This window comes from Sabethes cyaneus, chromosome 3, assembly GCF_943734655.1.
Source record: "Sabethes cyaneus chromosome 3, idSabCyanKW18_F2, whole genome shotgun sequence".
Classification (NCBI taxonomy): Eukaryota; Metazoa; Arthropoda; class Insecta; order Diptera; family Culicidae; genus Sabethes; species Sabethes cyaneus.
The window spans coordinates 138276436-138289911 of NC_071355.1; the positions used below are offsets into that span (position 1 = coordinate 138276436).

General features: G+C 36.9%; 1 protein-coding gene across 1 annotated transcript; it reads right to left on the reverse strand.

Annotated features, from left to right (window-relative positions):
- Positions 1-2441: 2441 nt before the first annotated feature.
- LOC128740190 (partner of Y14 and mago-like) lies at positions 2442-7453 on the reverse strand. Its single transcript, XM_053835719.1, has 2 exons — positions 7333-7453; positions 2442-2941 (listed from the first exon to the last, which is right to left on the reverse strand). Exons 1-2 carry the CDS (start codon positions 7451-7453, stop codon positions 2442-2444), a joined length of 621 nt encoding a protein of 206 aa, XP_053691694.1.
- Positions 7454-13476: the final 6023 nt, after the last annotated feature.

The window sequence follows — 13476 nt, forward strand, 5'->3', positions numbered from 1 at the left end:
TTCATTGGAACGAGTACGCGTGTGTGAGGAAATTGGCCCACATAAGTGCGGGCTTAGGCTTTCTTGAAACCCACTATTAGAATGATAAACCTTCAAAAACTAAAAAGTTCAGTTCATATTTCCTGTTACTTCAAAACTTCGTCCTCATACCTTGCTACTTCATCGAAGATGAATCTGTAGATTGCGGATTCTGAAGAGATTCGAAAATCTCTCCTGAATTTTTTTTAAATAATTTAACATCAATGGCACTTCTCCACCAAGTTTATCTGAGTGTTTTGATTGTTGTGTTTTGTCGCGAATAAATGTTCATCAGGAGGATGTGGAGCGCAAACGAAAAGCAAAGAATGGCGTAAGCGTATGAACCATGCACTGCAGGCACTATTTGGAATGATTCTCGAAGTACACTCGTCGAAAGTTGGGAGAGTACGATGGGTCGGTCACGTCGCAAGAATACCGGATGACCGTGCAGTGAATATGTTCTCTTTTAGACCTTCATCGGCCTTAAGGGCCCCATACACGTACACATATGTTGGGTTGGAAATGAGTAACATGTTGGCGGGTCATTCAGTTCGAGCGACAAGCCCAACAACTTCTTTTGCCTGCTTGGATCGTGGCGCTCATACACACTTACACAGGCGAGAGTGTTGACCGAACACCAACATTTACGGCCAACATGTTCGTACGTGTATGAGTGCCTTTAGGAATAGAGAGACCCAACACAATAGATGGCTCGACCAGAGGTGACATGGCGATTCTCGTTTCGAGTGATTTTCGTTGTCACCCCAGGTCGAACCCGATTTGCTCGGGTCGAGATGCTCAACGAATTGGTGGCAAATAGCCCAGGACACAATACAGCGAACAGTAACTCTAGATACACCACTGGCCATCCCGGTTCTATGCTGCTGAAGGAGAAGGAAGAAAGTTTAATTTTAACCACTTATTTATTTAATACTACAGTTTTTTTTAATGTAGGCGAAATGGCGCCCCCTCGAAGGGGCGCTCCAAGCAGCCGCTTGTTTTGCTTAAAAAAAAGATTGAGAAGAAAGAAAATATCAGTTACATCGAACCGGTTATCTTAAATATGAAAAAAAAAAAACTAGGAACCCAGCTGATGATCAATTTTTCGAAGAAAACAAAAGAGCTTCGATGTAGTGCCTAAAAACCATTGACCTACGCAAAGTAATTTTTCAAACATCTTTAGTCAACAAGTATTGATTTTAGATCATTTATTTTGACTGCCATCATTCACTTACGTTCACAATTAGGTATGCTTTTTTTGTTTGTTTGCTGTCAACAATCATTTTAAACATTAATCGGTTTGTAGCCGTTTATTCTAGTGGTGTAGATTTTTGTTTTCAATTTTTTTTTTTTTTTTTTTTCTAATTAACCCTCCGCTCTCCCCCACACCAAAAAGCTCTCTTGAGCCCCCTGGTAATGGACACTCAACACTCAACCATACACTAAACAAAAAAACAAAATTTAATTGGTTGAGAGCAGATCAAAATATTAAGATTAAATTTAATATTAACTAAAAAACAAAAAAAAAAATTAACATAGAAATAATATATGTGCTTCTAGTGGATTTAGTATCCTTTTAAAGAAGCACAGCGCCATTTTATTTACTACTCATTCATTTACTCAACACACGGTCATTGTAGGTCAACGTGCTTTTCGCTTGTATAGAGTTAATAAATTGAGTTTGTTGGTACACAATTAGCCAACAGGTTTACTTAATGAGAAAGATGGAAGTTTTTTTTCTGGAAACTACAGTGACTGGCAAATGGTTGGCTGAATCTGTTCTATAATGAACAAAATATAAAATTGAATGGTTAACAAAATGAGTTTCGAGCTTGATGATTAGCTGTTTTATGGCGGGACTACTGTGCTAGAGTTTATCTGTGGTGTTGCAAGAACACCCTGTTTAAAATACGACGCTGCGCTAAATAGTGTTCCGAACTATATTCTGTACTTGTATATGCTGGCTAAACTTTGCTGCCTAGATAAATTGTTTCTTACATAAATTTATCAATAAAATTACATTTACAATTGATTAAAACATTGATAGTTTTTTTTTAATGCGGCAAAAATAAAACCATTTCCAGAAAGGCTACAGGTTATTCCTTAATCAGAGGAAAACTTTTGAACTATATAATCAGGAAACTAAACTGTCGAAACACTAATCTAATTGAAAGATTAGTTATACTTGAAGGAAAAGAAACAAATTGTAAAATTATTCCACATTAGAGTAAAATTACGCGCCCCTAATAGTTTCTCTAGCTGGGTTTCTTTTTGTATGCAGCGTATCTCTTTGTACAAGGCGAATGTCACTCTTTCCTCTTCGCATTGAAAGCGACGGAAACTTGAGTGGTAAATGTGGTGCTGGAGTTAAGAGCAGCAGCGGTGGCAGCGTAGACTGTCGCACCAGTTGCTGCGGCTTGTCATCATTTAGGCATACTTCGTTCCAATTCTTCAATCTCCTTTAAGATTTTTGGTTTCCGCTTAGCCTTTTCAATCTGATCTTTGTCTGGACGCGGACAATCGTTCGATCGTAACCGTTCTTCAATTACTTCGATTTCACGAATTTTCTTCCGTAATTTGCGCAATTTCTTGCTGAGATCAGGATGGCCATCGCTAAGTCCCGTTAGCTGTAGGTTACCCATAGCTTTTGTTACGTCAGTCAGGTGCTGTTGTTTAGATCTTCCTTGTTTTTGATTCTGTAGAGTATGAGGACGTGCACGGTTTTGATCCTCCTTCTGTTTCTGCTCCAGAAGGACATCAGGTAATTCGACCGTTTTCTTCTTCGGTTTAGAATTCGCTGGCCGCGACCTTTGATGTTGCTGCTGCTGTTGATACGTTTTATCATCCTGTGCCAGTATCAACAAACCAGGGATGGAATTTTGAGTGCTCCGACGAGAAAATTCAGCTTCTAATTTTAATCTAACTACTGTTTACTTTCTTTACTTTACTGTTTACTTACCTACTACTTAGTAGGTAGTTAGATTAAAACTTCTCGCTCGGTGGTAATCTGCAATTGATGTAGGAAGCGGCACAATATGTGTCGATAACCCAACCAAACGCGTCGCTATCCTTGAGAAGTGGATTTTGCGGTCTCCTTTTGTCCAGCGCCTCTATGGTTCAAAGGTACAAGTACCAGCGAACCACATGCCCTGGCGGGTGTTGTGGGTTCGAATCCGGTTATAATCTTAGATTACAGCTTGGTTCGACTCATGCACCCTCCAGCATTGGACAAAAGGTAGGAGTCAAAATGACTACTTGTCAAGCATAGCTACCAATACCCCCCCCCCCCTTCCTTTCCGCTCTTCCCCACCTTCACCAAACATTTTCATTTCTTTCCCCTACCGTCCCTTCATCAATTGTAGAACCATCGTTTCAAAAAAATATTACTATATATGTATGACCGCATTTCAAGGTCAAGACTAAAAAAACTTATGGAGGGAGCGAGAGACCAATTTTATGGACGGCGTAAGGGGGGGCTCCCATATAAATGAAACACAAATTTCCTCAATACTCGAGAACTTATCAAGCAAATGGGACCAAATTTGGCATGTGGGGGTTTCAGAAGGCAGGATTTTTTTCCATGGGGTACTGAGACCTCTTCCCCTTCTAAGAGGGCCGGGGGGCTCCCATACAAATGAAATATAAATTTCCTCAAAACTCTAGAACTAATCAAGCAACTGGAAGCAAATTTGACATGTGGAGGTGTTTGGAGGTAAGAATTTTTTCTATGGTGTACTGAGACCCCTTCCCTTTCTAAGAGGGGTTGGGGGTGGGGGGGGGTTCCATACAAATAAAATACAAATTTCCTCATAACTCTAGAACTAATCAAGCAAATGGAACCAAATTTAACATGTGGGGGTTTTTGGAGGCGTGAATTTATTTTATGATGGTTTGAGACCCCTCACCCCTGTGGTGGTAGGAGGATAAAAATTCTCATACAAATAAAACAGAAATTTTTGCGTATGTGCCATATTTTCTGCTATGTAACAAGCGGTAAGCTGTGAAAGTAAATTGGTAAAACTTTCTCGGAGCAAAAGACAGTGAATCGACGCCGCTAACTTACGTGCCTTTTTCCATTCATGTCAAAAGAGAAGGACATTCGAATGGCACGTCAGATTTGCGATGAACGTGCTTTGGCTTTAATGTTATTTGTAACCAATGGCCCTTTTAAAGGTCACAAGCCAGTTAAAGTAAGATTATTGAAACATGTCAAGCTACGCATAATCATATTTAATACAATAATCTGGGCTGGTCATTCATTACTATTTCAATATTTATGATGCACACAAGTGATTTTTAAAAGAAATCTCTATGTCTCAATGGTTGCAGGCGTTGTACTTATGAACCCTCGTCCACGTATTTTCAAAGCCACCATTGCATTCAATGAAGAATTGAATCTGAATATTTCGCTCTTCTCTTTTAAACATTCACTTAAACAATGGCACTCACAGATTCTTATAAACATTCATATGCCAGAAATGCAGTTTACATTAGTCTTTAATCGAATGATCTGATATAGTCCCACGTCACCCTTTCGTACAACCCTTAGGGCTGTATACATTGTAGTTTTTCGATCGATTGGTGCAAAAATATTGAAAATTGATCAGAAAACTGCTAAGCTATTGGCGCTCAAAAACTATCATTTTTCGTGACGCTCGCATTTTTCGAGTTTTTGGAATTACACCCTATCCCAGCTACCTTGCTGAAAGACGTAGTCCTACGTCAAAAGAAATATATTTTTATCTTATTGGCATCAGTCTGTACCAGTCAGAATGACTAAACAGCTGGTGTATCTAGCGTTAAAGACGTTTATCTTTATACCCAAGATTTTGCTTTTTGGATTTAGACATTTCAAAATTCAACAAATAGTATTCAATCTGTTTTAGTTTATTGTCGTAATGATTTTCAACTAAACTGTTGAGCCATGCATTTAAAAAATCATCTATCCATAAAATTAATTAAGATTTATTTATGTTTTACTGGAATAATCGTGCGTGACAGGAAACATAAAATAAACGAAGAATAAAGAATAGTTTCTCGATGCTAATGGACACCTGTAGCGAGATTGATATGTATTTTGAAAAATAATATTGATAGTTCCAACTGCAGATTATGATGTAAAGTCTGACTATCTTGAAGCATCGTATGATTAATAATACCATTGTTGATCAGCTTCGAAAACGCTATCTGCTAGAGGCAGCAAATGGCAAATGGTAAACGCTCACGGGTTGTACAGTGGAAAATGAATATGCTTATGAGCGACGAAAGTGATAATTTTTGCATGCATTATTGCTGAAACCAGACAGCGGCAATTGCTACCGATGTTATCGTAATACGCATGTAGGGTGCTAGCGATCATTGAGAAAGATGCAAAAGGTTAATTTGCATATCACCATGCAGTACAGAGTGTGCATATGCATATGATTATCGTTTTACATTTTATTTAATAATACATTTAAGTGAGTTAATTAAAATAAATGTATACGTCAGAAATGACGGTAGACTTTAGCGACCGCAGCATTGACCATATTTGTCGCGCACATGAAAAGTGGTTGTTGAGCATGACTGTAAAATAAATTGCACCTCATTTCCCAGTAGTGCAACCGAGGTACAACATTCCCAGAGGTGAATGTCTGATATTTATTGCACCGACTGCTCGACCCTATCCGCCACGTTATCAGATGGTTGGATCAATTTTCGAAAATATTCCTACACGCTGTCTCCTACGATGGTTCACTAAAGTACGGAATAGTTTGAAAATTATTTAGCAATTGCGTAAGCTAATGAATTCTTTACAACTGTGTCTTATATTGTTCAGGAAAATGTACGTGTGTGATAGTCATAAGAATTCATTCTGTTTTAATAAAATTTTGTTAAGCATGCTGCTAATATAAATGGTACCTCGTTCATACTAGTGGGTTCATTTTCAATCTGAATACAGTTGGATTTCGAATTTGGCATGGTTTGATTTTGGCATGCCTCGATTTTGGCAACATGGGCGACACACATTTGTTTCCAAATTCAAAATCCTACTGTATTCGGTAACTCTATTCATTGACACATACGCGCAAGGCATGCACTCATGAATGTATTGTTTTGCTTTGACGAAAATAAACACTAAACACTCAAAATATTCTGCATGTACCTAATGGTAAATTTCCTGGGCACATTGCAAAAATCTAAATGTGGGACACATATACAAATATACAAAAAGTTTACTTAGTGTAGAAGATATTCAGATTAAAGAAGGTCATACCAGTGGGGGTTCACGGTATTGTGTACCATAAACCTCCGCTGGAATGACCTTCTCTAAACATTTTATTCTACACCCCAGTAATACGAATACGTCATACACCATTGACGTTAAGTTGACTGGACAAAGAGTTGCAATTAGAAGACTAAAAGTGTATAGAAATGGCGGAAGAACAACGAGATTGTGCTGCCATGTAGCTGCGATCATGCAGCCTACTGACAAAGAAGCATCGCTATCGGTCACAGGCTCAGAGTTTAACCATATACACCATAGTGTAGTCCTGTCGATCCAAAACTTCACTGCACTGCTCATACATGTGTAGCCTATGGAACTTTTTTGAAAAAACTTAATCTGAGATTCGTATGGGAATGCGACTCAATGGAGGCGCATGATACATTGTGAATATCCTGAACGCTTGAGTTACAGAACAAAAAGAAAATGATACTGATTGAAAAAGTATAATTTTATTATGCAACAAATGTTTCTAAAATCACTTTTTTGTCCACCTTGAAGTTTCTCCTCATTAGAGTATGGTTAGATCAAATGTCGGATGAGGTTAAAAAGAGGAAAGGAGGGTTGTCCCCTACCGCCATATCTCTTTGATATTCAATGCAAAGCATATTCGAAAAAGTCTGCAAGGAAATTTTGGAAATCAACATAATTAATATACGATCACTGAAACTACCATTTATACTCGCCTTTGCTGATGAGCTACTCATTATTACAAACAAAAAGGAAAGCTTGGAACGCATCTTAAATTCCATTGAAAAAGGACTTGGGAGTTCTCCTTGACTCACAGCTCACCTACAAGCAGCACCTTAGCTACATCGTTGCTAAAGCATCCCGCAGCCTTAGCCTAATCATGAGAACTGCGAAAAACTTCACCGGTATACACTGCTTGAAGAATTTGTACAGTGCGCTTGTCCATTCAACGCTGGAATATTGCTCGGCTGTCTGCAATGCCTATTATCGCAACGGCGTTGATCGGTTAGAGAAAATACAACGCAGATTCACTCAATTCGCCCTCCGTCGCCTGCCATGGAACAACCCGCTCCATCTACCAAGATATGAAGCGCGCCTGATGCTAATTAGATTGGAGGCTGGAGACGCTAGCAACCAGGAGAAATCTGTGCCGAGCAATCCTTGTTGCTGATATCCTAATTGCGAGGGCCGATTGCCCATGGCTTCTCAACCATATTAGTCTATGAGTTCAACCACGATCTCTTCGTAGCAGAATGTTGCTCCAAGTACCGTTGCGATGGACAAATTTTACAACAAACGGGACCATCGTCGGGCTAGAACGAGTTTTCAGCCAAGTGTCAACCGGGTTCGACTTTCACCTAACTTGTCGGACTATTCGTGGGAACACCGACAACCGTTCATAGCAATGGGTTTGTTTTGACAAGCGGGAAAATGATTTTTTTTGGAAAAAATAGAAGTAATTTGCAATCTTTTAAAAGTTATTCTGAGAAGGAGCAACTTTCAAAGACGGACTTCGTAGAACAACGTCTTTCATGATTTTTTTTCCAACCACAACTACAAATAACAATTCTTTATGTCATTTACAACAAAATTGGTCATAATAATTATTTTTCTAAATGTAGCCGTTTTCGAGATATTCACAAAAAAAGTTAGATTTATTTTAATATTAATAAAATTCCTAAATTTTATAAATTTTTTAACATTTAATTTGCTACAACTTATCCGAATACACCTTATTGATTCAACCTTTCGCTTTTGAATTGTGGGTATTTTAAAAACTGTATTCGAAAAAACACAGTGGAACTACTAACTAAGAAGTTACTAACTAATAACTTTTTACCGCGCGAGTAAACGTAACAGAAATTTTGACTAAAAATAGTTGAGAGTATGTTGTTTATGTTAACTCTATCGATGTTTTACCAATATAAATTAAGAGATTACAGTGATATCTTTAGAACAAGAGAAAGTACGCAAAAAGCGTTGGGTACTTTCTTCGAAAAGCCAAATGCTTCTCACCGACGGAGCAGTACACAGCTCAGAACCGAACACTCAACCGTACCGTGATTACTTGAGATCAGACGTTCAAGAAGCTTCAGATTACCAAACGGAATGATGACAGCGGTAGGAAACGCAGCACCACAGATCCGACGAATGGCCTGGTAGTTGCGCATTCAAGTACAACCCAATAGTTCGATTCAGGATGTGGCCAAAACAGGTTAAATTTTCGGTTTATATTGTGCCAAAAACAATGACATGTTGTGGACTGCACGTGTATAAAGCTCGGATGGCACCGAACTGGAGTGACAAACAAAACACAGTGGCTAAAACTCACGGAAGGAAGTTGTTCACAAAATTGTTCTGTATTGACCAGACCAATGCCGGAACAGGAATACTATGTTGCCACCTCAAGATTTTCAGTTCCTGAGAATGTACAAAGAATATGTTGCTGAAAATTCGTTGTTTCGCAAACAATCTATGAGTGACGTAAAATGAGTCAGCCGTTCATTACATTATTACCTCCCTTGATATAGGTATACGGTAGGTGGCAGCTACCATCCTGGCATACTTTGCGTGTGTGGAGCCACGTCTCTTGCCGCTACCATCCTACTGCTTGGTAGTCTAATGCTTCTTGAACGTCTGATTACTTGGGATACGGTCGAATGTTTGATTTCGAGTTAATTACCGCTCTATCGATCACAAGCATTTGGATTTTCGAAAAAATTGCGAAGAATTTTTTGTGCGCTTTTTCTTCTTCCAAAGATAGGGTAAGGAACGAGTTAAGCAGTGTTTTCTATTTTAATCAGTTGAAAATAAATGAGTCAAAAATGCACTTTTTTATCCATATTTTCAAAATCTTTTGATAAGAACATCATCTTGAATCACTTTGCCGTAGATATAATTTATACAAACACAATTTAATTAGTTTCCTACAAGAAATATGAAGAATTAAAAATTGTTGTTAAAAAACATACATTTTTTCAGCTGCTGAAGGAAACCACCACCTCGCTACTAAGCAATTAATCACATTTTGAGCACTGATTACAGCATTTCTAAAAGTCACTCACTTATCACATACCATTTTATTCATTATACATTTTTATATAATCTAAACTTTTGTTACTATCCAGAGTTCTTATTATTTTATAATGACTTGAAAAATAAAATCTGAACTGTTGGAACTTTTTCAGCACTCCGAAATGTATGAACTATCGTGTTGCCAAAACACTGTTTCGTTTCTAGAAATAAGAATAATAAGTTTAAAATTAACTGAAACCTACAATGGTGAAAACGTGGTTCAGTAGTTTCTAGCAAAATGTATGTCTATAAATAATTTTTCTTTATTGAAACAATCGAAAAGACAATTTTTTCAACAATTTTCGACGCAACTCACGAAGCTTCAATGATCCAACGATGTTTTTCAATGTTATTTGCTTTGACCACACTGTTTCGTGTACATACACGGTGTAGTGGTATGCGCTTTTAACGCAAGAAACATTTGAAAAAGGCGAAATAATCAAACTAAAGCAATGATTTAAAACAAATTTATTATGGGAATCATATTCAATACAAGTAGTCTGACACAAATATTCAACGAAAAAAAAAAACAGATTTTTTAATAATGTAGTCAGCGACGTTGATATCTTATGATTTTCATGAAACTACTAGGAAAACAAATTTTATGATTCGTTGTTTCGCCTCTTTCAGATGTTTACAATAACCTACTGCGCGAACGGCACGAACGGAGATGCCCAAGGGGATTCCAGTACGGTATATAAGTACGTAGTAATTACTGATTACTTTTGTAATCATTTACGTCTTAAACACGTAACCAACTCAAGAACGAACCGTAATCAGTACAATATCATTGATAAACTTAATTGGTAATGATTATTAATTTTTAGTAATCACAACAGCGTGATTGACAAAAATTAACGGTAATCAGAAAAAATCAGTATGTAATGTAATAATAAGTTTTTTCAAAGGTGCGTTGTAATCATTGATGTTGCAAACCCCTTAGACAGGTCACTTTATTATCCATGCAAAAAAAGCTGTCAAACAAAATTCGCATCAGATATCGAGCGGCGTGGGATCGGAAAATTTCAGCCTTCGTTTAAGATTGATTTTAATCCTAGATTGTCGATTATTTTTCACGTTTTTTCAATACCCTACAGGTGAGCCAAAATACTAATAATATATTAAACTGATAAGACGATATTTCATACGTTTCAGTTGTTGTACAATGCATAGTGCAGTCGATGCAGATTTTCCGCTGGATTTGTCTGTGAGACAAAATAGTGAGTATGGATTAAAAATTATTCAACCAAAAAGTGATAGTATCCCTCTTATGAACATAAATCTCCTTCAGCGGTAAATTTGGTAGGACTTAACAATCTTTAAATTTTCATTAAAGGAACGAAATTTTCATCATTTCTGTGATGAAAAAACGGGATGGCACGGGTAATTATTCAATTGGTCGTATCGCACAAATTATAGTTTTTAAATGTCCTTTATATGGTTGAATGTAATGATTTCGAAGTGCTGGTAAACACTGATCACTTCAATCATCAATTTCAAATATAAAATGCCCAATAATCCGAATATCTTCGATAATCGATTAGTTATCCCGCGATGCCCTTCTCGACTTTTTTTCGGGGATGCTAACTACAAAAAAGTTTATATTCAAAATGTGAATCCAATGATAAAAACAACGAAGATTATCCGATGAAAAAAATATTTACTTGTTCCGAAAGTTTCTTAATTGTTTTCTTGAGTAACTACTAATGGCATTTTCGTTTTTGCGGTGTAGCTGCACCGTTCCTCGAAAAAGTGTGGAGTATAGATGTTCGTTGCGCGGTAGTTTATAAGCAAAATGTCTAGTTGACAATAAAACAAGGTTATTGGATCGTTTTAAAAACGAAACGACATTAACCGAAAGCCAAAAGGACTCAAATATAATTAGTCCTTAATTCTTCCTGTGCGATTAACCATTTTTGTTATTTAACCTGGGTTAGTTCCAACCCGACCACTGAATAAACAAACATTTTCGGGAGAATAAACAAACGTTTTCGGGTTGTCAGTATATTGCTTATAGTGTGGTTGAAACTGCGAAAAAACCCAGAACGAACCCGCCGTCTAAAAAGTGCAACCCAGAGGAAAATAATACCGTTTTTGTTTTTGCTTAGGTCCAACCTAGATTCGCTCTAGTTCCAAACGAACGGCTGTCAAAATATTTGTTTTTTCACTCAGGTTGAGTCTAGTTTCGCTTTGGGTTGAACTTTTCTGATGACGGGTTCGCACTGGGTATTTTCACAGTTACAACCCGGCTACAAGCAATACACTGACAACCCGAAAACGTTTGTTTATTCTCCCAAAAATGTTTGTTTATTCGGTGGTCCTGTTGGAACTAACCCAGATTAAAAAACAAAAACGCTATAAGTTTAACCTGAGTGAAAAAACAAACGTTTTTTCAGCTGTTCGATTGAAACTAGAGCGAACCTAGGTTGGACCTAAACAAAAACAAAAACGGTATATGCTGGTTATTTACTTACGACGAATTGGAAAAGTAATCTTGGAATTATCTTTCGGTGACGTTTGTGGTAAATTTCAGTAGTGTGTGTGTTTTTCTGAAACGGCCGTTGTATGTAGGTGTATGTGGTAACGCACGAAAGTCATGGATTGAGTTTTACAATACATCAGTAAAACTCAGAACTGCTCAAGAAAGCACCTCGGTGATCAAAATACTTTTCAACTGATGAAAAAATGTTACCAGCGCCTCAATTTTTATTGTGAAAAATCAGATGTTTAGCCTAATAATAGTGACTTTCAGTGATAACAGCTTAAAGAACTAAAGTGAGCAACAAGATTGATATGCTAATATCTACTACTTAGTCAGCAAATCACTTAGAATAAGGTAAAACAATCAGTGATCCGCATAGACTGCTTAAAACTAGTTCTTTACCCTACCACTGTAATCTCTTAATCTATTTTGGTAAAACTCTACCGATATAAACAACATACTTTCAACTATTTTCAGTCAAAATTTCTGTTATGTTTACTCACGCGGTAAAAAGTTACTAACTAATAGGCGTGTCCAGTTTTTTCGAATACAGTTTTCAAAATACCCACAACTCAAACGCGAAAGGTTGAATTAAAAAAATGTATTTGGATAAGTTGTGGAAAATTAAATGTAGTTATTAGAAATTTTATAGAAACAGTGGAGCAACTGAAGTAACATATGGAAAAGACGTGTTTAACATAAAAAATTAAAACAATTCCCACTTTTTCTCCGAATATCTCGAAAACGACTGCATTTAGAAAAACCATTATCATGACCAATTTTGTTGTAAATGACATAAAGAATTGTTATTTGCATTACAAATTCATATATTACTTGAAAAATCCGAAGTTGGAAAAAATCATGAAAGTCGCTGTTCTACGAAGTCCATCCATAAAAGTCGCTCCATCTCAGAATAACTTTTAAAAGGTTGCAAATTACGTCTATTTTCCAAAAAAAAAAAATTAAAAAATTTTCATAAATTTGATGTCTTGATTTTAAGTTTAATTTTCCAATTTTTGAAAAATTGGTAGAAATATTCAGAAATCAATTTTCTACAACTTTTGCTTGGACATATTTTTTGTAAAATCGATAGTTTTCGAGTTACAATCTTTCAAACATAATACACATTAAAATTAATACGCCTTTTTAAAAATGAGTCTTGAATCAAAATGGAGCCAAAATCTGTGGAAGGTTAATATTTCCTCCTATCAAACACGTTTGTAAAGTTTCATCCAAATCAAAGAGGTTCATTTCAGATTCCAGCTCTTTTTGGACGATTTGGCGTGGAACTGCTCTATACGAGAAGTACAGTGAAGTTCTGGATCGACAGGACTACACTATGATGTATATGGTTAATCTCTAAGCCTGTGACCGATAGTGATGTTTCCTTGTGAGCTTCGTCAACTGGGAGCTCACCAGCTAACAGAGAGAATCGACACACGTGTAAGCGTTTAAGGCGTTACACTAACTCTGCAAAACGACGACAACAAAATGATGTTCAGTGATAACGAAGAAGCGTTCTATGAGCAAATTAGCAATGAGAAGTCCGATTACAGAGATGGCGATATCACAAATTTCTGGACCAATATATGGGAGAACGGCTGGGAGAGGCTGTTAGAGTCAATAGAGTCGTATAAAAACAGAAGTTCAAGTTTCGATAACGGAA